Raw genomic sequence first — 26290 nt, 5'->3', positions numbered from 1 at the left:
CTGTAGCACAAACTAGCTGTGGAGCTTGGACAAACTACTTCTTTGGGCCAGTTTTCTTATCACAAAAATACCCGAGGGGGTGGATGGGTGTGTGTGTACCACTCAGAACTTTCAGAACATAGAAAAAATCTCTGGACATCAGATAAAACAACAGAATGAAACTCCACAAAAGGCTGGGAATCATTGCCTTAAGTGATAGCATAAGTACTTGCAAGCACGGGAAGGAAATTATCCACATTCCTTCAACAATGGTATTAATCAAAGAAAATACTGTCTGATCTATTCACAAGTGACTGTTCAGCAACATGTTGCAGCTTATAGTATAGATGCTGTTCAGGATCTGGATAACTTTCCTGGGCTGACGGAGGCCAGAATATAAGCCCAGGGTAAAACGGACAGGCTCCCTGGCTTTCACTTCCATAGACCAGGCCTAGATGCTACCTGGTGATGCTACCAGGCCTGAGGAAAGAGTGCCATCTGGAGGATCTCCATTTTACAGAGAAATCTTCATGCAAAACTGACTGTGGAATGTGCCACCAACAATGCAGGATCCACATAGTAACTATCAAATCACTTTATGGATTTAAGTTGTTTGCAGTCTTGCCTTTTAACAAAAACTTTCCTTTTTACTAAAATCTTGGGGAACCTTTCTTGAATTTCAGTTCTCAAAGTCATTTGTATAGTTCTGGTTGTTATTTGGGAAGAGGTTTCTTCTAGTTGGCCCATGTATCCACTAAATGAGTCAAGCCTCTTAACATTCCCTTTCTCCCATAATCTACATACTCTTTCTAAAGGAGAAAGGTTCTACTCCCATTCCAACTCAGGTTCCCAATCAAAATAGGTACCCTCAAGGTCCCTGTAAGAGTTGCCAGACTCAACTCCCACATGCTCCATCAGATGGCTCATCCCCAACCAGAATGAACATCCACTTAGTCATTAGCTATCAATTGCCTTGGCCAGGGAAGAGGATGGAGTCTGCCTGCTCTGTGTGCCGTGGTATTCCAACTATTCGTTAGAGGAAATAGTCCTGAGGGATAGAGTCTACACAGCTTCAGGAAAACTGTAATGCAGTTTTCTGTGCTACTGAAGGGAGGAAAGGAGTGAGGAGCATGCTCTTCAGTTACAAGAGATCCCACCCCCAAATTGCTGTACCTGTCAAGCAACAGGAATAGCTTCTATGAAAAAAAGAAATCTGATGTTCTGTGTAATAGTCCTGTGATGCATTTATTTCAGTTCTGTCCTTAGTTCCCCATTCTCTCAGTTGTTGAGAGAATTCTTTCAGCTACCTGAAATTGTGTGAATTTTCAAAAACAGGTACCTTCTTCACCTGTGAAATGGCTCCTTCCTCTTCTCTCAAGAAAGACAACTCCTTTGTTCCTAAAAACTAAAGTTGGTTCAGGCAATTTTTTTCTGTGAGTTCTCATAGTAAGACATGCTGAGTACAGACAAATAGCTTGTCAGTAACCACAACTGAGCTTTGTTATAAAAAGAAAACCAGTCTTCTTTCTTATTCACTCTTCTATGACCCCTAAATAGGTAAAAGAAAAATTAAGCAACCAGAATGACTAGGGGCAGAGCCAGAACTAAGAATGAGAGGGTCAAGGCAGAACACTTGAAGGCAGAAGGAAAAACAATTTGTTCTGTGTGTGCCAGGGATCAAGCAGTTGAGGCCTAAGGAAGCATGCCCGCTGTCCTGAAAACTTCCTCCAGACAGCATCTGCATCAAAAGCACATAAAGATCACATCCTTTACCTTCTTTTCATGAGAAACCATACTTCAGTCTGAAGAAATACAATCCAGAGTCCTACAGAGATCCAGGATAACCTTAACATAATACGTACCTCCAACGCTGCAAAGAGTTAAAAACACAAAAAGTTGACCTGAAGGATTACCTCTGTCTACCAAATAAAGGATTAGACTACAGAGCCCACAGTTAGCGTCTCATGGCACATACATGCCAAAAAAACATTGGTAATTTAAACCTTTGTCATTTGAGAAGGTAGAGAAGCAGTGGAGCTTGAGAAGGCAAAAAAAATCCAACCAAGAAAACAGAATTTAGTTAAAATAGCAAAAAGTGCCAAAAATTTATACTGAAAGAAAGTCCTAGGAGTCCTAGGAATTCTGAGAAATTATCAGATAGTGTTATGAAGAAAGAAGATGATAAGTCAGTGAGTCCTCTGTGAGGATCATAAATGTCAATAAAAAGAATGGCAGAGAAGATAAGAAAACTTGGTCTCTTTTGTCAAAGCTCCCAAGTTATTAAAGACACTCATCTATTACTCTGAAAAGCATTATTTATTGGAAAGAAATATTAAAGGAAGTCTCCTTAATTCCTGCAAGGCCAGATATGATTCCCCTACCCCCCAAAATATATCTCCCATTTGCTCACAAATTCTTTACCCTGACTCTTGGAACCTCCTGGATTCCTTGATCCGAGGCCAGGGTGTACATTTACAATGAATACAGTTCCCAGAGGGCCCTGGAAGCAACATGAAATAATGCTCTTTCTTATCAAGGGAGAGTGGCTAGAAAGTTAACAAATTGAGGTGCTTCTCTTGACATCTTATCTTAACATCCAGTTCTTCAACAAAGCCTCATACAGGCCAGGAGGTAAGGCGTTCTTAGGTGAAATCAAACTTCCATGATATATTGGTTCACCAAAACCAATGGGTGATTCCAATAAGTCTTTAAAGGAGTAATTATGCCAAGACAGGAATCCACATAATCAAGGCATGGTTTTCTTAGGAAGATGGAGCTATTTAATCTTAGCAAGGGTAGCTGCTCTTCTTTCTGTGTTCTGGAACAAGGCACGAATTAAAGCTTTTACTTCACTGGAAGAGAATGCAGCTGCCAAGGGCCCTTTTCCATCTGCCCACCTGCAAAATAAAAGACAAATTCTATTTCCTATTATGTCACCGAAGTGTAACCAAGACTTTAAAATTGCTTATTTGATCCCAAATGCTTATTTATTTTAAATGGAAATAAAACAAATCTTGGCATCCTTCCCCTTCTTTATAGATCTACCACTCAATCTCTTTGACCTCTTTTGCTTCTTGGCTACATTTTGGTATCAGTACAGACAGATGAAAAAACCAAGTTAGAAAGATAAGACTGTTCTCCATTATTCTATATTCACTAAGCCCTGTTTAAACTTGACAATTATGACCACATTCTCATATAGTTATATGGAGTCTTGGGATCTGTAACTACTTTAAAGAGTGAACCACAAGCAACAAATTTTAACTGACAAAGGATTGGTATAAAAAATACATAGAGAACTTCCATGAATCAATAATGAAATCACAAGTAACCCAGTAAAATAAAGGGCAAAAAATATGAACAGGCATTTTACAACAAAGAAAAATGAATGATCAATAAAAAGATGCTCAACATCATTAGAATTTAGGGAAATGTAAATTAAAATGACAATGAGCTACCATTTCACACCAAGTTAGCAAAAATTTTTAAGTCTCATAAAACCAAATACTGGTAAAAATGTGTAGCAACAGGATAAACCGTAAAATATTTGTATAATGAAATAAAACAATGAAAATGAACTGCAGCTACACACACCATCATGAATGAATTTCAAAAACATAATATTAAACAAAAGAAGCAAGTTATAGAAGATTCCACTTACAGAAAGTTCAAAAACAGGCAAGTCTAAACTTTATATTGTTTAGGGACATGAGTAAATGTGGTAAAACTAAAGAAAGGCAAGAAAATAAATAACACAAAATTCAAGATAGTGGTTATCTCTGGTGGGGAGTATATGGAGAGGGGTACACACGAGTCTTCAAAGGTACTGGTAATATTTTTCTTAAGTTGGGTAATCGGTATAGGAACATTTATTTTACTCTTTTTCTTTAAACTGTGAATATATGTTACATATACTGTACTCTTTCATATGTATATTTGATAATTTTGAAATGTTTAAACTATACGATGGGAGGTAGTTTCTTTGGTAAAAAAATTTTTCTCAATTAGTTATTATACTTAAATTTATTGAAATCTCTGGTGGAAAAAAACTTCTGATGCAGAAAAAGAGAAGCTAAGAAATACCAGTATTGTAATTTTTCTCATAACAAGGAATTAATGATCATTCTTAGCTGTAAGAGGGCCTTTTAATAGCAGAAAGAAAAATTCTTATCTGCTGCCCTCTGGAGTCTTACCTAAAGACATCTTATTACCCACTAAGGACTTGTCAATAACAAATAAATAAATTAAATTTTGTACTAAATGTAGTTAGAGGTATTTTGATGTGATTTTTTTCAAGTAGAAATCTCCTTTACATTGTTTTAGAATGGACAATATTTGCTGGACAACTCAGACACATCTAGGATGACTGGTCTAATATAATTGGGCATCTGTAATAAGCCAAGCAAAAGCAGATAGACAAATAGCTATAGGGATGGAGATGTACCTTAAAGCCTATTCAGGGAGTTCCCTATGCAAGGTATGCACACTTGTTAATAATCTACCAAAACAATAATAAAAGCATCCATAGATATATATATATATAACTAACCCACATCTATTCTGTTTTGGGCAGTATCAACGACCTCTGCACACTCAGTATGATCTGATATAGCATACAATTACTGGGCATAGTAATGTTAACTGATGGTGTTGAGAGAAAACATCACCCACTATATTTCAGAAAAGATGAATCCTTTCTACGTGTATGGTGCTTAATCTCTAAAATTATTGTACTCCCTGCAGAAAAACTGCTGGTCGATCAAACAATGGTTTGATGCCAAATACTCCGTACAGATAAAAGCCACTTCTCTGTTAACATATCAAAGCCAATCTTAAAATGTATCCACTGTTGGTTAAAATGAGCAACAGTTTCCATCCAGGTGTTACAAGGTTGTACTTCTTACAAATGTAAGATCATTTGTACAGCATGCCAAAACAATATGTTCAAGACCAAAATAAAATGAAACAAGGCATCTTTATGTTATCAAATATGAGAAAGTGATTATGAGATCCATACAATGACAGACCATGCGAAAACCCCAACTACTACTTCTCAATATGAAATTCTTTCCTGAGTAACATTAAGAAACAGAGAAAAGCACTGTTATCAATGACAATAATACTCTTTGTAGTTGTGGAGAGATATATGCCTCTACAGAAGGGTTATACCCACCGATCCCCAATTTCTTGCAGGCTGGCTTGTAACATCATCATCAATTCTTTGAACGGCATCCATTTTGGCACATAGACTGGAACCTCTTCCTGATATTTCTTGTTCTTGCTTTCTTCAGATAGAGGTGCAAATACTTGGGGTCCTTCATCCATCACTGTTTTGCATAAGGAATACAATCTATCACCATCTTCAGTAGAGATGTCCTGATTTTGCACCAAGGGAACACAACAGAATAGAATTGGGCCAGCTTAGTAATAAGAAAAGGGTAGATCTTTGCTGTGTGCTGTCCAGGGGATCAGCTACAACAAAATGTTTTCCAACTAATTTAGCATACCTTACTAGACACTAGACTTCATCAGCTCTCTGACAATACCCCTAAAGCTAGAAAGACACAAAATATGTTTCAACAGATTGTCAGTAATTTAGTTTGCCTGCATGAAAGAGCCCATTTCTCCAGTAGAATGTGGCACAGCTTGCTATAAAGCAGGGGATGTTATTACAAATAAGAGTTTAGCCAATCTGTGCTTTAGAGGCATCAGCTGGCAGAGTCCAGGCAACTCTCTTGTAGGATGACACATATAATCCCAGTTGCCACAGTGTGTTGGAAAAGTGGTACCTGCACAAGGCTGCATTTCACTTTACTAAATTAAATTAGTTAGTTCACCTGAAAATTGAATAAATATATGACTTCATACTTTACAATCTGTCTTGGGACTACCCAGTTTCCAAGCTCCTCATTCATAATTTACAGAGGCTAAATGGAGAATCAACACAATCCTACTTTCTTATACAGGTATAAAAGATAGAGATTAGCAAGTCTCCAGCAAAACAAAATTAAGACAAAACTGAAAGAATGACAGTATAATGAGTTAGACATAAAACATGAACAATTTCTTCTACCATCTGTGTTGACTAAAAATGAGACTCCAACATCATCTTCTTAGTAAAGTGACAATGTGGAACAAGAGCTGCATCTCAAGCCTGGTGAGGCATCTAACGTCCCTTACCTCTAGGGCAGTGATTCTGCCAATGATCTCAGAAATTGCTGTATTGAGTAAGGTCCCCATAGCCTTGCAATATATATTCACTGGCAGGACATCCTGCCACACCATTCCAAGTCTCTTCAGTTGGTGCAGTACCTGTCAGAAGAATACAGCTATTTACATGGAAAAGAGATTGTTGCAACTCCTATTTTTCAGATTTACATTTATCATTTGTGTGTGTATGGGAGAAGAAGTGTTATCCAAAGGTGAGGTAATCAAGAATATGTGCTTCTTGAACATTTAACCTTAGTGCTATCCCTGCTAGATGAAAAGTAAACTCAGCCTAAGGATGGGAAAACTGCTGTAAAAAGATAAATCACATAGGAGAGAGGGGCATTAAGATGAAAGCTAATATTTAAAATTACCCAAACTCAAGTTCACGGGTCAAATACTTGCTACCACAGACTTATTAGATAACTAGTCACACCATTGGGGTGATGTGGGGCAGGGGAAGGGTTGTCAACATGAATGTAAAAGGTATCCAAATTTTCCAATGGGGGTGGTGGGGAATTAACTGAGCCTATCTATTACATATTCTTCACTGTTTAAAAAACAAGGGGGGATTATCTAAACATAGAGTACAAATTCCAGAGCTAACAACAGCCTCCCACCTGCCGGACTGCTTTACTTGCACCAGAATAATTCTCTTCATCGTCCATGTTTGAAAAGTTCCTAGCACTTGATAATCGTTCCAGAAGTTCTCCTTTTTGTGCCCGCATTTGGGCCAAAAAACACTCTGTCCCTATGATGGGGAAATAGAATAAAGAATTCTAAAAGTTGTTCAGTCACACACTGCAAAACCAGAGCGAAACAGGAGAGACAAGCATGAATCATATATCTGTTCTGCCTAGGTGAAAACAACTGCTTGCCAGATAACATCATAAAGCTGCCCTAAGGTTACAAGAAACAATCACTTCTAACACATTAGCCAGTACCTCCAAACCCACCCTCAGGATTAGTCTTTCCCAATAGTTTGTCCAGAGTCAGATAAGAAAAATTACTTATAGAGAAGAAACAGCTACTTATTTTTCTGATATATCTACACCACCTAAGGGAAAGGTCAGGAATTGAAAAGCTAAGTGAATCATAAAGATTCTCTGATTTTCTTAGATTATCATTATAGTAAACATATTGATTTGCCCCACATTTCATTTCTTTTTTTTTTTTTTTGATGAGGAAGATTGGCCCTGAGCTAAACTAACATCTGTTGCCAATCTTCCTCTTTCTGCTAGAGAAAGATTGTCCCTGAGCTAACATCTGTGCCAGTCTTCCTCTATTTTGTATGTGGGGAGGCCTCCACAGCATGGCTTGATGAACGGTGTGTAAGTCCACATCCAGGATCCAAACCTGTGAACTCCAGGGCGCCAAAGCAGAGCGCGTGAACTTAACTGCTATGCCACCGGGCTGGCCCTCTTTTGATTTTTAATAATCCCACGTAAAGCTAAGAGAGGTAGAAGAAGGGGCAGCTGTCTTGAGGTTTTGCAAAAGAACAAGCACTGACATTAGTGAGCTCTTACCAACAATGCAAACAGAATTGTCACAATACAAATCTTATTATATGTCATTCTACTAACATAACTCTGATTTGGTGAATTCACTGCACACCAGTAATGCAGTCTGGAACTCTAATGTACCATGAAATCATGTCATGAAAAAGCAATGCTTCCACAAAGACTGCATTCACTTTATCAAATTAAATAACTGGATCACTTGTAAATTAAATGCCCTCCCACTTTCCAATATAGCTCAGGAACACCACCTAATTTCTAACCATGTCATTCATAAATTACAAAGACACTAGGCTGAGAAACTGCATAATCAATACGCTTTCTAAAATTTAAGGTATTAGTTACCAAGTCTCCTGAAGCCAGGTACAAGATCCACAAAAGTAGTAGTGCCATCACAAAGAATGGGGGTAAGACGTAATCTGAACTGATGCCCGAGGGTCAGCAAGTGGTGAGCAATATACATACAGTTGTTGTGGTGAATGGCAGCCAGCTGGGGCAGTTTCTGAAGGTTCTCTCTAGACCAGGGGGAGGGGTAGAAAAAGAAATAAATCACCTGTTATTGAAGTTGGGGCCAATGAAAAGTTACTGCTCTTTTAATGTATTTCCAGGCTTTAACCATTGTCTACTGTATAAATGCAGTACATAACAAGATGTAATCTCATCACTCCCACTCCCATTCAATCAGAGCGTGGTTGTTTTGCCCAAATGTGACCTTATCCTATAAAAGCATCCCAGTGATTAACAAAAAAAGAAAGAGTAAAGCAATCAAGATGTTTACCTGTGTCATTCTTCGTACTGGAAACCTAGCATAGCTGTACAGAATAATTCCCTTGAAATTTAACACTGCTAAGTCTGTGGAAATACAGATTTACTTCCCCTTTCTCCAAATTCTTATTTCATTTGTATAATGAAGCACTTAACTATTTTCTAATTCACAAGTTTTCAAAGCCGGCTACAGATTAGAGTCAATTGAGAAATTTAAAATATATAACTGTTTAGACTTCACCCCAAACAAATTAAATCACAACCTCTGAGTGAAGCCAGGGCATTTATAGGTCTTAAATCATCCCAGGTGATTTTATTTTTCATACAAGATCAAAAATCACTGCTCTAATCCTTCCATACATATTAGTCAATCTACTCAGCTTGAGAAGAGATCTTCTCTTATATTTCTGCTATATATCCACTAGCAGTCATTCAATTAATACTTCCTACTTTGCTGATTCAATGTCAGGCTAGAATATACAAAGTCAGAAACTAACAATCTAAGACAGTTGTCTTCATTTTGGGCTACACATCAGAATCATTTGTAGGGCTTTAAAAAAACACAAATGCATGGGTCTTACACCAGACCTATAAATCAAAATCTCTAGGGGCAGAGCCTAGGTAAATATATATATTCTTAAAGCTCCATAAGAGATTCTAAAGTACTGCCAAAGCAGAGAACTCTAATCTAGAACAGTGGATCTCAAAGTGCGGTCCCCTGACAAGCAATATCAGTATCACCTGGAAATTTGTTAAAAATCTCAGGCTTTACCCTAGTCCTTCTGAATTAGAAACCTTGGGCACAGGATCCAGAAATCTGTATTTTAACAAGCCTTCCTGGTGATTCTGATGCACACCAAACTTTGTAAACCATTGGTCCAGCACAAAGTTCCAAGACCATACAAAGGAGAAAGAGAGGCAAATCCTCACACCAGTGTGAAAATGTTTCTAAGCACAGAAACTCCTAAGCCAACTGTCTCTGAATCTCCAAGGACATGGCTATTAGCTGACTCAAAGATGTTTTCTCTTTTCCTTTACTTGACTACGTAGAAAGTGAAATAAAAATTTCAAACCACAGCAAAGAAAATACGAATAAACATAAGGTTCACAATAAATAAGCTCTATTTTATAACAAAAATAGGTTGGCCTACTTAAAAGCATCTCAATTATTCAAAAATCTGAAATAAAAAATACTACAATAATAAACTGATTTTTTTCTTTAAAGCCAGAGTCCTTGACTAAGGAAAAGCTTTGTTGACATATTATTTAACACATTTATAAAAGGCACACAAAACACTTAATTTGGATAAGAGAGAGAACTCCTAGAGGCTTAAAGTTATGAGTAACTTTTCAGATTAATATTAAAAGAAACTTTTAAAATCCAAGATGTTAGGTAAATAGCTAGGAAGAGTGGCTGATCATACTCGACAGTTAAATAGCAATCTCTTGTGGTATTAAGCCTGCAAAGCTAGGAATGCCAAGGGAAAATGTGGTATGTTCAGTGGATAGCAATGTGGAGTGACGGCCTTTTTGTTTTGTAACCAAGTACAGTGAGGCGGTTCTGAAAATACCTACCATCAAAAACAGGGAAAAGTTCTCTTGAGTTTTTAAATTTGCATTATCGACTATATTGAAAGATTATAGTACCCTTATTAATTTATTAATAAATGACGAATGTCCTTTAAACATGTATTTTAAATGGTTTATTGCATTTTATTGTGAATTTTAGTAACCAAAATATCTTTGGTGGAATATAAAATTAGTGGTTTTAACCCGACATTACTACCATTTTAGACTACAATGTTATACAGAAATCAGATACAGTGGCACTTACTTGTGATATGTTGGTACAACATCATGGAACAAATGGAAAATATTCCTCACTGAGTAGAAAAGTTGAACAGCACTAAAAGGAAAACAGTTTCAACAGAAATGCATAAGGATAAATTGGAAATGAGAAAAAAAATTCAAATTCAGTGCTTAAGTGAGAATCATCAGCTAAAACTACAGTTGGAGAGAACACTTGACTTGGTGACTGCTGAAAACAGTGATTAATCTAGATGGAAATATATTCTCAACCAGTATTTACTAACTAGACAGCAGTTCTAAAAACCTGGATCCATTAATAATTTTAAGAATAGCAGCATCCAACCCAAAGCCTCTTTTCCATTTATCAATTTGTGTTCTGCCAGTACCCAGAGTCTCCCTTCTGTAACAAATGGAGCTAAGCCTCAAGCAAATGTCACCCACTCACTGACGCACTCTGCAAAGGGCGAGGTATCAATAAAGGCATTCACTTGGTTCTTTCAGAATCAGGCTGACTTGCAGCTTTCACCTCTTCTCTTTCTTACCCCAGTGCAAGGAGATGAATCAACATTTCTAGGACAGAATCTAACCTCAAGGTTTTTTGCCCTTTAAATCTGGCCTTAGAACACCTAAAGATTATTATTAAAATATACTTAGAGCAAATATAAGATTTGTGTAGATTACTTCGAATATCTTAAACTATGTACCTTGAATAAGTCACAGAAATTCCACAAATGTTTAGAAAAATAAGTCATGGTTACTATACCCCAAAACACCTTTACCACTTGATTACTACAATACTTGATTAAATTATTTTATTTTATTTTTGCTGCTTACGTTGCTGTTTGAGGTTTGATAGTAAGGAAGTAGGTTACTGTAGTGAGTAGTGCGTTTTGTTTGTCCCGTTAAAAACTATTTCTTTTAGTGAAAAGAATGTCCACAGACATTCAGTATACAAAAATATTGTTTGGTGTTCTGTGATCTCAAAAAATTTAGGAAATATTCCCTTGCATCCCCAACTTCTGGTCTGGTATATTTCAGGTAAATGTCATATGAAGAAACAGTCACTCCTATATCTATTTTGCCAGAAGAGTATATTCCTTACATGTATTTTTCTTTCTACTTATATTTAAAATTGGATGGACTTGTGAATATAATGATTCATTCAAGTCATGGAAGTATCTTGGTAAACATGTTCTTTCTAGAGCAGAATAAAATAAAGGGGTTTGTTTACACACGGAGAAAAAAATAAACTCTGGAAGCCCATCTGAAGATGCAATTTGATTAAGTCAAGCCCTAACTTGAATCGTTTTCTACTATAAGGATGAGAAGTAAAAAACAGCTACACAAAGATTCAAACTAAAAAGGCTTTTTTGTAAACTGTTCTACAATCAACTTGGGCTACAGTCTTCCGTTTTCTCCTCAGTTTAGTCTAGGAGTAGGGAAGGAGCTTATTAAACAAAGAGATTCAATAAAAGATGTGGAATAGAGTTTGAGATACCCCAAATATAATATAGATTAGAAGAAATCATCTTGAAAGGGAGAAATCAGATCTTTGGTGCATTCTTTCCCTTCTACCTTTGGCTGCCCAACGAAATATTATTACTTTAAAAATAAACATTTAAAATGTAAATTAATTAGAACTTGGATTTCAAAGGGCAAAATGAATGTTAAGCTAAAGCGCCAAAGCAGCTGGAGCAGATGGTACAACTATCACTATCACCACTGCCACCAATAACAATAAACATTTGAGTACTAATCATTTAATCATTTTCCAGGTACTATTCTAAGCTCACTACATGCGCTTTCTCATGTTAAATGATTCAACTCAAATAAAAAGTAAAAATTAAACAAAAATTAAAGAGCTTTTTATTAAAAAGTGATTAACAATTTTTAACATCAAAGAAACCCATTTGTCCATCCACACACATGCTTCTATTTCTTATACTTTGCCATTAGATGTATATGTTATTGTAAATAAAACTTAATTGTCAATATATATCTGTGTACTACACTGTTTTTCTATGGAAAAAAATTAATTAATGGGATAAGAAAACCCAAAGAGTTCTAGCTAATTTTCTTAATAAGTATGTAGTTTAGATACACATTTAAGAAAGTCGTTGCCATTTTCAGACAACTCAGAACTCTCACCATTGGTCACTGCTGGTTGTTGCCTCTAGTAAAGTCTGATAGGCAAGTTCCATTAATTTCTTCACAGATTCACTGATCCGGCACGTGGGCAAAGAAAAGGAATGTTGGTCCAACGTATTTTCAGGCTCTAAATTCATCACTTCATCATACTGAGTTGTGGGCATTTTCTGTACTTCTGGCTTGTTATTCTCATCAGGACTGGGTAAGTGTGGCACACTTATCTTAGAATCAGGAGTAATCTAAGATTCAAACATAGAAACACAGAAAATGCATTGTCCTCAGAATAATTCAAATGCAAGCATACACTGAGGAATAAGATACTGGTTGCTTCCATGATGATAAAGCTGTAGCTCTACAGAGTAATTAAAAGACGTGAGTAAATATGGCAGTATTTTAATGACTGCTCGATCTTGGGTGAGAGCATGTCATAAGAAATAAGCAATCCCCTTTACTGTGCAATTCTACCAATTCTACTGTATACTCTTAATCTTGGTGGAAATAGCACAGCTGTGAAACTGGCTCAAGATTTCAGGTAAACGAAAGGACCTTCAAAAATCATCTTTCTCAGACTACACTACTAGATTACTGCAGACCAGTATGATTTTGTGTTCTTTTGTCATTAAACAAATTATTTCCCATCTCGAACATGTGTTGACTTAGCCAAAGAAATAACTCATTCAAGATAGCAGATCCTCCCCTTAAAAAATTCCAAACCAAAACCAAAAAAGCCTCCCTAACATTTATACAGAAAGAAAATTCCCAGACCTGGTCAAGACTAAAGGAAAGAACACTAGGCTGCTAGTCTGGAAACAGTGATGTTTTTTACCCTATCCTTTAACAAAGTCATTTAACCTCTTGGACCTCAACTTTTTCATTGAAAAATGAAGAAACTGTATTACAATAATAGTTTCCAAAGCTTGCTTCTCAAAGATGCCTCAAGGGAAAAAAAAAAGGAGATGGAGCAGATGGCAGCAGCAGGTGCCACTGCAGGAAGAGCAGCTCTGTGCTGCACACACTGGACCTCGCCAGAGAAGTTCCAATAGAAAAAGTTCCAAGTCTAACAAAAATGTTTAAGCCATCAGATTTGCCTTCCTAATCTGTCAAATATCTACTTTCTAGGGCTCTTAAGAAGTTTAAATGAGAATACAATCATCAGGGACCTGGCAGTCAAAATTACGGCTATGATTAGAATGCAGAAGAAAAAAATAGAATTATAGAAATGATTAGAAAAATGCTAATGTTCACCTGAAAAATAGTGAACCCAGAATACACATGACTCAAAAGAGTGACTTCATGAGGAGGGTGAGGGAACCTCAAGATGGAAGAATGTAAGGTCTAATATGATATCTGTCAGGTTAAAATGTAAAAACAAAACAAACAACAAAACACACTTTAGATCTTTGGGGGAAATAGTTCATACACATAAGGAATTGTTTTAGAGAGAATTTAGATGAAGACCATGAAAGGCAATTAAGTGGAAAATAGTTTTTTTCTAGAAAGAGAAAGGCAAGCTTTTCAAAGTTGGGCAGTTTAGAAGATCTAATTCCAGGACTGAAATGCCAAGAAAAAGAACTAGGTTAGAATTTAGAGCAGTGGTTCTCAACTAGGGACACTTTTGCCCTTCAGAAGACAGTTAGCAATCTGTGGAGACATTCTTGGTTGTCACAACTGGGAGAGGTGGGCTACTGGCATCTAGTAGGTAGAGGTTAGGGATACTACTAAACATCCTACAGGTCAGCCTCCCACAGCAAAGAATTATCTGACCCCATATGCCACTGTTGGGAAACCCTGATATAGAGGAAGCTACATTATTAGGATTCGGGTACTTGGGAAAAAGGTAGTTTTATAGAATGTCAGAACTAGTTGAGTAGAGAGCTCAGAGATTACCTAGTTCAATTCTGTCACAAGATTTAGCCCAGAGTCACAAAGTAATCCAGTAACAATCCTATTTACATCATGAAGTTATGACAGAGGTAAGTGATATATACGTTAAATAATTTACCAAATATTTACTGAGCACTGAGTAAATAGTGGTATGCACCGGGTATTTTCTTGGTGCTGGAGATACAACAGTAAACCATACAGGAAAAAAAAACCCCAAATTCTGTCCTCAAGGAGCTTATTTTCTAGAGAGGGAGAAAAAATAAATAATTCATACAGAATGTTTGTTGATGATAAGTGATAAGAAGGAAAAAGAAGCAAGCAAAGGGTATAGGAAATAGGGGGAGGTCACAATTTTAAAAAAGAGTGGTCAAGAAAGAGAGAAAGTCATGTAGGTATCTGGGGTAAGAATGTTCCCAAAGGTTCTGCCACCAAGTGGGCCTACCAAATTCAGTGAGCAGCAATGAGTCCAGGGTGCCTGAAGCAGAGCGACTAAAGCTATAGGAAATGGACTCAGAGAGGAAATAGGGGGATACATCATAGAAGGCCTTGAAGACCACTATAAGGCAATGGATTTTTCTCTAAATGAGATGGGAAGCCACTGGATTTTGTGCAGAAGAGTGACATAATCAAGTGATATTTATGTAAAAAACAAACCGCAGCACAGTTCCTGGTACTGAGTGGATTTCAGCTATCTTAACAATCCAAAATTACCTCAAAATGTGTTAATATCTGTGCACCTCAAATGGCTAATTAAATATTTTGCTGAAGTGGACACAGTAACAGGGTTCCTCCAAGGAAAATGGAGGACGGAAGAAGAGATAGAGGGAAGAAGAGCCTAGTCCCTGCAGTGATAGCAGAAAGATGGCTGAGGAATTTTCTATTAAGTGATTACCTTATTCTACCTGTAGCTTTAATCTAAGTAATACCTTACACTTACCAAATATTATTTTATATATGTAAGATATGGAAAAAAAATACAGAAAAGAAAATACACAGAATTATCTAAGGTCAAAGGAGTAAATTACCCTCAATGCAAATTAATTTGTCCACTGACTTGGCAGATAATTGTTTATACCCTACATAGATCATCTCTTTTTGTTTTATTATTTTAACTTCAAAACTAGTGCCTCAAAACTATTAGCCTAAGAGATGAAGTCAACATTTACATAATAGGATACAATCTCTGCACATAATAAAGCCCAATAATACCTGTCACAAAATTGTGTACTATACTAAAAACTTGAGTAATAAAGTTGAGAAAAATCTATAGGTTAATATACTGTCTAATTTCAACAGTAATCCATTATGTTTACATAGACTTTTTCAACTTATACAACGCTTTCATGTGCATTATCTTATCTGGACCTCACAATACTCTAGGAAAGAGGTAGATATTAGGACCACTTTAAAGGTGAGAAAACTGATGTTTAAGAAGACTAATAACTTGCCTCAGTGAGCTCTGTAACTGTCATGCTCTCTCCCACTCTACCATATTTATCTCAAAAATGAGCTGCTTCCTAAATACAACGTAAAATACTATAACCCCCATACCTTCACAGTGTTGTGAATTTCAGAGGTCATTAAGTTTCTAGCTGTCACAATCACATCCTGACACTTCTTGTTAGCAAAATGAGAATTGATGTTACGGGCATATTTCAGCAAATCAGTAGTATCCCCTTTTAAAAACCTCATCTCCTTTAAGGCATTTTCAAATTCTTCAGTAGATTGTATGATCTGAGGAAAAAAAAAAGAATTATATACATATATTCCATTTTAATATTAAAATTTCAAATCCAATGTATAGAAAAGAACAAGGACTAGCTGGTCATTTAAGTTTTAGAACAGACCATCAATAACTAGGTATAAAAATATTATATATTTTTCCAGCCTTAAACTCATTAGGAAGAGTACCTTCAATAGAAATTTCTGACTCTACTTACTAAAGGTGCAAAGATCTTTTAATTTTTAGTGTTCAAGGAAATACACTAAAAAGAAGCAAAAAAGTAAAGTGTCACATAGTAGCTACTATAGCTGATACAAGTATAAAAGCAGAATTGTTTTTCAAAAGTATTTTACTAAAGAAAATATAATTAATAAGAAAACATACTTTCCCAATTTCAAGGTAGGAAGCTGGGAGAGAAATGAAGTTATGGGGAATCTGCTTCCACTCCTTACTAACAATATTCTTAAAGATGTCACTAAAGAACAAAAGATCTTAAAGGATAAACAAAAGACACCAACAGGAACCTAGAGTCTCTTAAAACCTTCTGTGATATCTCTGCTCTTACCTCTTCATACTGCTGTAACTTGCTGCTATTTGTTGGGATAGAATAAACCAAACAGTTTTTAATGAGGCACTCAGATAAGTCCTCCCAGATCACGTCACCAAGTATCTCAGCCAATATGATCTTAGATGTTTTCTCATTTTCTAGGTCAGTATCAAGAGGCAAATCTGAATTGAAAAGAAAAAGTTTTAAACAAGAAACCATTCACAGTCCGGATATATTCTCAAGTTCCCTAGTTTTCTAGAATTCTTTCATTTTAAGATGATGGAGAAGAAAACAGCACAGATAATTCTATAGCTACCTCAACCGACTGCGTGGGACAAAGCATGACACACAATTATTATTTTATTTTCACTGCTCAAATGAATTGTCTGAGCTGTATTACTGCCTGTCCTCTACAACAATAAAGTATTAAGCCATCTACATTATAATCATCTACTGCTAATCCACTGATCTGATTAGATGACAAGCACTCAGAAGTTCTGCATACTAAATTGAAACTAGTTTAGAATAAAATCCTAGTTCTTTAATAATGAATAAACATACTTTTTTCACCTCTGCATAGGATCTAAGTGTTCATCCTAAGTAAAATATCAATAAACACCTTACAATCTAGCATAATATCTAGTCTACCAAACAGAATACTTTAATATCTCTTTTATAGTATATCTTACAGTGGGTTTTTTCCAACACATTTTGAGGGAGTTGTATTTAGAATATATTATTAACTAATTAAATAATCGTTAAGAATCAGTGACCAATGTAGAGGGAAGAAGAACCATAAGAAGGACCACCTATTTTGAAACTAGTTCTGATTCACCAAGGAAGATTTTAGGGGATAAGAACCTTCAAAGAAAGTGACCATATTATCTCAGAGCCTTGAGATACCTGACAATGTCTAAAGTCTAGGCCTGCACTGTTCAATATGATAGCCACCAGCCACATTTTGCTACTGAGCACTTGAAATATAGCTAGTGTGACCGAAGAACTAAATTTTTTTTAATTGTAATTAATTTCAATTCAAGTTTAAAAATGGAGGCAAGGATGTATGGTTAAAAAGGGGTAGCACAGGGCCGGACCCGTGGCTTAGTGGTTAAGTGCACGTGCTCCGCTACTGGCGGCCTGGGTTCGGATCCCGGGCGCGCACCGAGGCACCGCTTCTCCGGCCATGCTGAGGCCGCGTCCCACATACAGCAGCTAGAAGGACGTGCAACTATGACGTACAGCTATCTACTGGGGCTTTGAGGGGCGGGGGGGGGAGAGGAGGAGGATTGGCAATAGATGTTAGCTCAGAGCCGGTCTTCCTCAGCAAAAAGAGGAGGATTAGCATGGATGTTAGCTCAGAGCTGAGCTTCCTCACAAAAAAAAGAAAAGGGGGGGGGGGGGTGGGTAGCACAAAGGAGACGTGTGGCGATAGAATAGTTCTGTATCTTGATTGTGGTGATGGTTACATGAATCTACATGTTATAAAATTGCACAGAACTAAATACACACACACAAATGAAAGCAGGTAAAACTGGAGAAATTTGAATAAGCTCTGTGAGTTGTACCAAAGTCGATTTCCTTGTTTTGATATTTGACTATAGTTACACAGATGTTAACACTGGGGAAAACTGGGTGAAGGGTACATGAGACCTCTGTACATTTTTTGAATAAAAATTTTAAACTGAAAAAAAACAAAGCAAGTAGCGTAAATACTTTTCTGTTAAACACAACTTTGTTGTTTGGATAAGACTACATTTCACTTTAACCATATTGCACTATGTAAGCTATTATGCTCTACTATAGTGCTCATCTCAGGCACGTACACCATTTCTAGTATTTCGTATTTCACATAAACATATCACCGATCTAGTCAGCATAAACAGATTCATTCCATTTGAATGATATATTTTTTTCTATGCACCAATGTTAACATCGTAATGTGTTTACTTAAATGTTTTATGCATACAGTACTAGTTATAGTGATATCTATGTAAATTGTAAAAGGTAGTTAAATTGAAATACTTACTATTTTAATTATGATATAATTATTTTTCTAGTTTAAGAAAATAACTATGGACAGACTTTTAAATTTATAACTACGGTACACTATTGATGCAGAAGGAAGTAAAGATGTAGAAGCTAGCAGAACCGCTGGAACAGTAAAAGAAAAACACTGGAAGAAAATATGTCACAAATTCCACAATGAATGGCAGCTGCAATTTGCTAAAACAGAGCAAAACAAAAATGCAAAATTTCTTTTAAAGATAATAAAGTAGATAATATTAAGAGACATTTTCAACAAATATATCGGGAATTTGTTAAGTTTCCTCTCAAAAAAGAAATGACAAAATTAGTCACCTGAAATCACAACTAAATGTCCAACCAAAAAGCTGATTTTAACAGGATCTGAGCTTGTAACTTTGGCCAGCTATAAAATGACTTGGATTCTTGAGCACACACTCAAAAGTTTTTTAAATAGAGAGATGGCAAAAGAAATTATTATTTCAGTTATGGAAACTTTGTTGAAAAATTATGAGAAAAAGACATTTTTAAAAACATGACAGATCTTCAATTAAGCCACTAATCCACAATATCTGGATCACATTAGCCATAGAATACTAGATCTTTCTAACAATATCAACAATCAATTGATTCAACTTTTTTTTATTGTGGTAACATTGGTTTATAACATGATACAAATTTCAGGTGTACATCATTATATTTCGATTTCTGTATAGATTACATTGTGTTTACCACCCAAACACTAATTACAATCCGTCACCACACACATGTGCCTAATCATCCCTTTCAGCCTCCTCCCTCCCCTGTTCCCCTCTGGTAACTATCAATCCAATCTCTGTCTCTATGTGATTGCTGGTTGTTGTTTTTATCTACTACTTATGAGTGAGATCATACGGTATTTGACTTTCTCCCTCTGATTCAACTTCTAAAAAATTGCAAATACTTTCCTTTAGCTTTAGATGACACTTTGGGTACATTATGTCTAAAAGGACTTCCAAATTTACAAAGAAATACTATCAATTCACAGCCTAAAACATCAAACTTGCAGTGTAATATTTTTTCATCTTTTAAAAATTATATGATTATATGACAAAGACAAATTTCAGCTAGATATAGAAAATCCGTTTCTATCACAACAGTGTTCCAATGCTATGTTAGATTAAAAAAATGCAGATTTATTAGAATTTTAAAACGAGACCAATGATTCCCTTATTGCTTCACTCCACTTCATGATACATATATATGTTTAGCTTTTTTCTGAAATAGACTCTATGAAAAGTGTCATAAATACAGTTGTTAAAATCATCCATATACATGCAAATTAGTTTTTTTTGCCAATATGCTCATTAGTTGAGTCTGGAAGAGTTTTACAAAGATTTACTGAACTGCTATCTTCAAATCAAGATTTTCTTGAAACAAAAGTAATGCTTGCCAAACATTTGATAATCAGAGATAAAAAATGGCAATATACTTTGTTGTCTTACTGATATCACACTGCATATGAACAATCTAACTGTAAAGCTCCAAGGAAAGGAAAAGCTTATCTGTGACCTAGCTAGACAGATGCAAGAATTTATATTGAAATTAAACCTTTTCATAATACAAATTAATAACTTTACCATTTTTCTAACAAAACTCAATATGAAGAAGATTTTAACTGTAATCAGCAATGTAAATTGGCTGCCAAAAATATCAAAAGAATTTGAAGAATGCTTTGTTGATATTGACAAATTTAGAGTTTTTTAAAATTTATGTAATACCACTTTGAATTCCATGTTAATAATATTAAGTTGATACATGAGTTAGTGAATTTACTTAACTTAGTCATAGTTTTGAAACTGATATACTTTTGCTTCAAAGTCAAATTAATTCTTTTAAAAAGGATGAACCAAATTTGTTGATCCAGGTGAGAATATTAAAGGAAAAGGATTTTTTGGTACTCAATAGTTACTGGAAAACTTTTCAGCATGTTTGGAACAACTTGGGTATGGAGCCTACTTTTCCAACTGTAAATTTTGACATCTAAATACAGATCAAGGATTTCTAGGGAAAATTTGCATCCAAATTGAGATATGCTATAAGTGTAAAATACCAAATTTGGAAGACTTTGTATGAAAAAGAATGTAAATCATCTCATTAATAATTTTTATATTGATTATATATTTAAATAACATTTTTAACATATTGGGCTAAATAAAATACATTATTAAATATAAGTTCACATTTCATTGACTTTTTTTAATGTGGCTACTAGACAATCTTAAATTATATTATGTGACTCATATTTTATTTCTACTAGACAGTGCTGATCTAGACCATAGCAGCTAAATACAGGTACCATCTTAGTGAAATGGTATAAGCATCTGGCACAGTGCTTTGCTCTACAAGATTTGTTGAATGGATATATGCTACATACCAAAGAAGGAAAAGTTAGGTGTAATACATAGGTGTGATCACACTGTATAAACCATTTTGTATCCTTGCCTTTTTCCTTAAGATCATATCATCAACATTTCATTATACTATTAAAAAATACTCTATTCCTGGGGCCAGCCCAGTGGTGTAGCAGTAAAGTTCGTGCGCTCCACTTTGGCGGCCCGGGGTTTGCCAGTTCAGATCCTGGGCACAGACCTACACACCACTCATCAGGCCATGCTGAGGCGGTGCCCCACACAGAGCAACTAGAGGGATGTACAACTATGACATACAACTATCTACTGGGGCTTTGGGGAGGGGAAAAAAAGAGGAAGAGTGGCAACGGATGTTAGCTCAGGGCCAATCTTCCTCCAAAAGAAAAAAACCTTTAAAAAAAAATATTCTATTCCTATTTTACTTAGTTTTTTATTAGGAAAGGGTAGTGAATTCTGTCATAATATTTTCCATACCTAACGAAGTAACCCCTTTTAGTATGCTGACATGAAATGGTTGATAGCTTTCTTATGTTGAAGCATCTTTACACTCCTAGAATAAACCCTTGGTCACCACGTGACCTTTTTTTAAAGGTACTATTAGATTTAATTAACTTTTCTTTTGTTTGCATTTATAAGCCAAAGGTAAAATTGTTCTATAGTGCATTCTCTGTGTGTAAGCTATCATTATTACTTTTTGGTATTAAGTTTACTTTGGTTTTTAAAAAATTCATTGGGGCACTGTTCATCTTTCCTATTGACCAAAAGAGCTTGATTAACAAAGGGATTATCTGTAATTTGAAGAATACATAAATTTAGCCATAAATCTTCTGTGCTTGATGGTGGCCTTTTTAATCCTTAACCTTTCAAATTTCTTCTACAGTTATTTGTAGTTTCTGCTTCTTGGTAAATTTTGGTAATTTATAGTTTCTAGAAAATCATCCATGGCAAAGCAAAATGTGCTTGTTGTGACAAACCCAACACCACTAACATTTATAAAGAAAAAGCCAAATTTTCCCTTTCCACATCCACAAGCTTATCTCTCTCTCCTTGCCCAAGTGACCAATGTTAAGAGTTTGGCTTATATTCTTCCTCCCTTATACTCATATAAAATATATATATGAATTTGACAAATGCATACACATACACATACACACACTTGATATGGAGTGAATGGTATCCCTCTTCCAACTCATATACTGAAGCTCTAATGACAGGGCCTGGCCTTGAAAGAAATAATTAAGCTTAAATGAGATTATAAGGGTCGGGCCCTAATCCAATATGACTAGGGTCCTTATAAGAAGAGATGACAGGGATGTGTATGCAAAAAGGGAAGGCCATGTGGACAAAGTGAGAAGGCTGTCTGCAAGGCAAGGAGAGAGCTCAGAAGAAACCAAATCTGCCAAAACCTTGATCCTGGACTTCTAGCCTCCAAAACTGTGAGAAAATAAACTTCTGTTGTTTAAGCCACCCAGCATGTGGTATTTTGTTATGGCAGCCCTAGCAAACTAATATAATACTCATATGAGGGGCTGCTTTCTTTTTTATAAAAATGGCCTCATGCCATAGCTTTTACACTTCACTTTCTTATACTTAAAAATAGATCCTGGCCCTCTCTTAGGTCAACATACCCGGCTCTACTTCATTTCTTTTGAATAGCTACACAATATCCCATAGTATGGCTCAACCATAAGTTATACAACCATTCCTCAAATGACGCACATTTCAGTGTGCAAGTATATAGACTACTCACACGTACAAACATACTGTTGCTATCACTTCTGTAAGGAATTAAAAAGTGGGATATCTGGGTCAAAGGGATGCATATTTTATATTTTACTATATAGCTTCGGATTACTTTCTAAAAAGCATTCATAAAAAGCAATGAAGGAGACTACCTTTCCACTTTCTTACCAGAAGTGTCTTACGTAGATCTTTTAATTTGGTCAACCCTAAGCGTGAAAAGTTCTACCTTGATGGTGTGATTTCCATTCCTCTACTAGAGAGATTAAGCAGCACAGATTTTTATGTTTATTGACAAATTGTACCTTTTCTTCCACGAATTGCCTATTCATATTTTTTGTCCATTTTTCAATTATTGTTCTCTTTGTCTTTGGAAAAAAATCTTTATATTAACTATCTATCTGTCAAATGTATCGCAAATATTTTCTCCCAGTAACAACTATTGTCTTTTGACTTTATGGTATTGTTTACCATACAGAATTTAACATTTATATGTAGTCAAATTTGAGAATGCTTTCCTTTATGCATTCTGAGCTTCTTGAGACTCTTCAAGTCTTCTCCTAAATTTTCTTCTACTATTTAACAGTTTTTGCATATAGGGCTTTAATTCATCTGAAATTTATTTCTGTATGAAGTATGAACCAGGAATCTAACTTTGTTTTATTCCATATAGTCAATTTTGCTAGCACCATGATTAAAAACACTATCTATACCACTAAACTGAAATGTGACTTTGATCAAACAGTAAGTTCTCATTTATTCTTGGCTCTACTTCTGGATTCTTTTTCATTCCACTATCTTTTTGGACCAAGAACATAGCTGTAATTATAAAGGTCTCCCACTAGTGTTTTTTAAATCTTTATTAACAACTCTCACAAATATATTTTTGATGTAAGCTTTAGAGTAACTTGTACAGTTTGAAAAATATATAATGGGAATCTGATTGGAAATGTATTAAATTTATACATTGTTTTGGAATAAACTGACAATTTTATGACACTGTCTTCTAATCCAAGATAGCCTCCCTTTTATTCAGGTCTTACTTTATGTCCTCAATAAGTTTTAAGGTTTTCTTCACATATGTCCTTTCTTTTCTTACTAAATTTATCTTTAAGAATTTTATAGATTTTGTTGCCATTATAAATAAGATATCTTTACATTTTAATTTATAAATGATTATTACTAGTTTAGAGAGGTTATTGATTTTTATATATTTATATTGTATCTAGACAACTTACTAAATTTCTTATCAATTATAAGAGTTTTAGTAGAGTCTTTTGGTTTTCTAGGTATATAGTTATATTATATTATTTACAAGTAAAGATAATGTCTTCTCTTTATTTTAATATTCATACTTATTTTATTTCTCTTCTTTGCATCAGCCATAACCCCTAAAACAATGTGAAATATTAATGATATTGTGCATTCCTGACATAACTGATTTTAATGGAAATAAAGTTTTTAACCTTCTAATAGAATGCCTGTTGCTGGCTTTTTAGAAGCAGTTAGTCTTAAAACTTTTTCAAAATTCAATAAAGTATAACACAATTATGCAAAGTGGTCTATTACATAGCTATCTAATTTACTTAATCATTTTCCTATTCTTCAAGATTTCATTACTTTCCAGTATTTCAGTATTATAAGTAACATTATGATGAACATCCTTATACATAAGTGGTTTTATATATTTAAGATTATTTCTTTAGGGTAGACTCCTAGAAGTTGAAATCCTGGTTTAACAGAAATAAACATTTTAAGGCTTTTTATATATTAGGCCAAATTCTTTCCAAAAGAATTTTTTTCTCCCTCTTTTAAAAGTTCCTTTGTTGGTGGTATAATAATGGTTAATAATAAAGAAAACTTGGGAGGAAAAAAATACACATTTAAAAGGTAAAAAGAGCATATAACCAAAGACAGACATAAGAGGAAGAAGGGCAAAAACCTTTACGAAGTTTCAGAATAATTAAAATCCAAAGAAAATAGAAGATTCCAAAAAGAACTAAGGACTCAAAATACGATTTTCAGGTTATATTTAGACCAAGAAGATGAAGGAAGGGAATGCTGACTGATGGATATCAAAGAGAACACAGAATTCCTAAAGTCCTGTTTTGTCATCCTCTTCCTGGCCAAAGACAAATGATCTCTGAACCAAAAGGGGAAGAATAAATGGTAAAAGAGAAACTAAAGCCTAAAATGCATAAAGAGATTAGAAGAGCACCTAGCAACACTAAATGAGTTGTCTTCTGCTCTGACTATCCTAGGTTTAAGAAAACTTTCAAATAAAACAAGTTTCGTACTTATTAATTTAATGGACTAACGTAAAACTGGAAAGAGACTTCTACTGGAATTCCCAGAGCACCCTCTGACTCGGGCCCTATCTGAGGCAACGGTATCATCACTGACTTAGATTAAACTATAAGAAAACATGGTTATCAATTATGCATGCGATATGAAGTAGAAAGGTAGTAAACACATTGCAATATTTTATCAAGTAAAATTTAACAAAGATTAATGTTAATTCCAAAAAATCAAGTACAAGTACAAAATGGGAGAGCACTGAGTATAACACAGGATTTTCATTTACATTAAGCTCAATGAGTTAACTGTGTAATAAAAGCCTTTGGCTATACTAACAGAAGCATGGAACTGAGAACGAGGGCATGCATGCTCCCATGCTATTCTGAATTGGTTCAGACTATACCCAGAATACTTTGTTCTGTTTTGAACACCGTATTTTAATAAAAGAACTACAGAAGAAATGAAATATGTAGTCATGTGTCGCTAAACAACGGGGATACAGTCTGAGAAATGCATTGTTAGGCGATTTTGTCCTTGTGCGAACATCACACAGTGTACTTACACAAATCTAGATGGTATAGCCTACTACACACCTAGGCTATACGTTACTAATCTTACAGGACCACCATCCTATATAGGGTCCATCGTTGACCAAAATGTTGTTATGTGGCACATGGCTGTATTCACAGAAGAGCAATCAAGATAAGGAGAACCTAAAACTATGTCATTCAAAAACACCTAAGGATGTTTATACTGGTGATAAGTTGCAGGAGAAATAATAACAGCTACTGTAAAGAATTTGAAATTCCATCATGTGTAATAGTAATTAGACTTGTTCTATATAGCTCCATACAGTAGAAATAGCATCAGTAAAACAAACATTACAGTGGTAATATATTTTAAACAAATTTTTTAAACAACTACCCTAAAGATTTGATTTGCAAAATGGGCATTTTGGCAATAGTATTTAATATCGATAGGAGATAAGATTTTTAAAAAACAAACAAACAAAAAAAACTTCACAGTACTCAAAATGGCCCGGAGGTAGAATGGTATGCCTCAAGAGGAAGTGAGTCCCCTCTCACTAAAGGTGCTCAGGTTGGTCCTATGACCAATTGATAGGAAAGTTATAGGGGAGATTCCAGCATCAGAGATATTGGGATTGAATCACCTCTCTGGTTCCTTCCAATCTTTGGATACTTTGTTTATATCTAATAAAAATAAAAGTGTATTATTTCCC

At 35.2% G+C, this 26290-nt stretch overlaps 1 protein-coding gene across 1 annotated transcript in view; it reads right to left on the bottom strand.

Annotated features, from left to right (window-relative positions):
- Positions 1-2276: 2276 nt before the first annotated feature.
- Positions 2277-26290, bottom strand: part of ZW10 (zw10 kinetochore protein) — a 35469-nt gene continuing 11455 nt past the window's right edge. The window contains exons 8-16 of the mRNA XM_058545197.1: positions 16598-16761; positions 15861-16043; positions 12426-12664; positions 10303-10374; positions 8049-8218; positions 6807-6937; positions 6160-6291; positions 5153-5355; positions 2277-2876 (exon numbers count right to left, since the gene is read on the bottom strand). Coding sequence (XP_058401180.1) covers positions 2756-2876; positions 5153-5355; positions 6160-6291; positions 6807-6937; positions 8049-8218; positions 10303-10374; positions 12426-12664; positions 15861-16043; positions 16598-16761 — 1415 coding nt within the window. The 3' untranslated portion in view covers positions 2277-2755. The remainder of the gene's footprint in view (positions 2877-5152; positions 5356-6159; positions 6292-6806; positions 6938-8048; positions 8219-10302; positions 10375-12425; positions 12665-15860; positions 16044-16597; positions 16762-26290) is intronic.

The sequence above is a fragment of the Diceros bicornis genome, chromosome 7 (genome assembly GCF_020826845.1).
Source record: "Diceros bicornis minor isolate mBicDic1 chromosome 7, mDicBic1.mat.cur, whole genome shotgun sequence".
Lineage (NCBI taxonomy): Eukaryota > Metazoa > Chordata > Mammalia > Perissodactyla > Rhinocerotidae > Diceros > Diceros bicornis.
The sequence above is the reverse complement of the archived record's forward strand: the minus strand, read 5'-3'. Positions and strand labels throughout refer to the sequence as shown.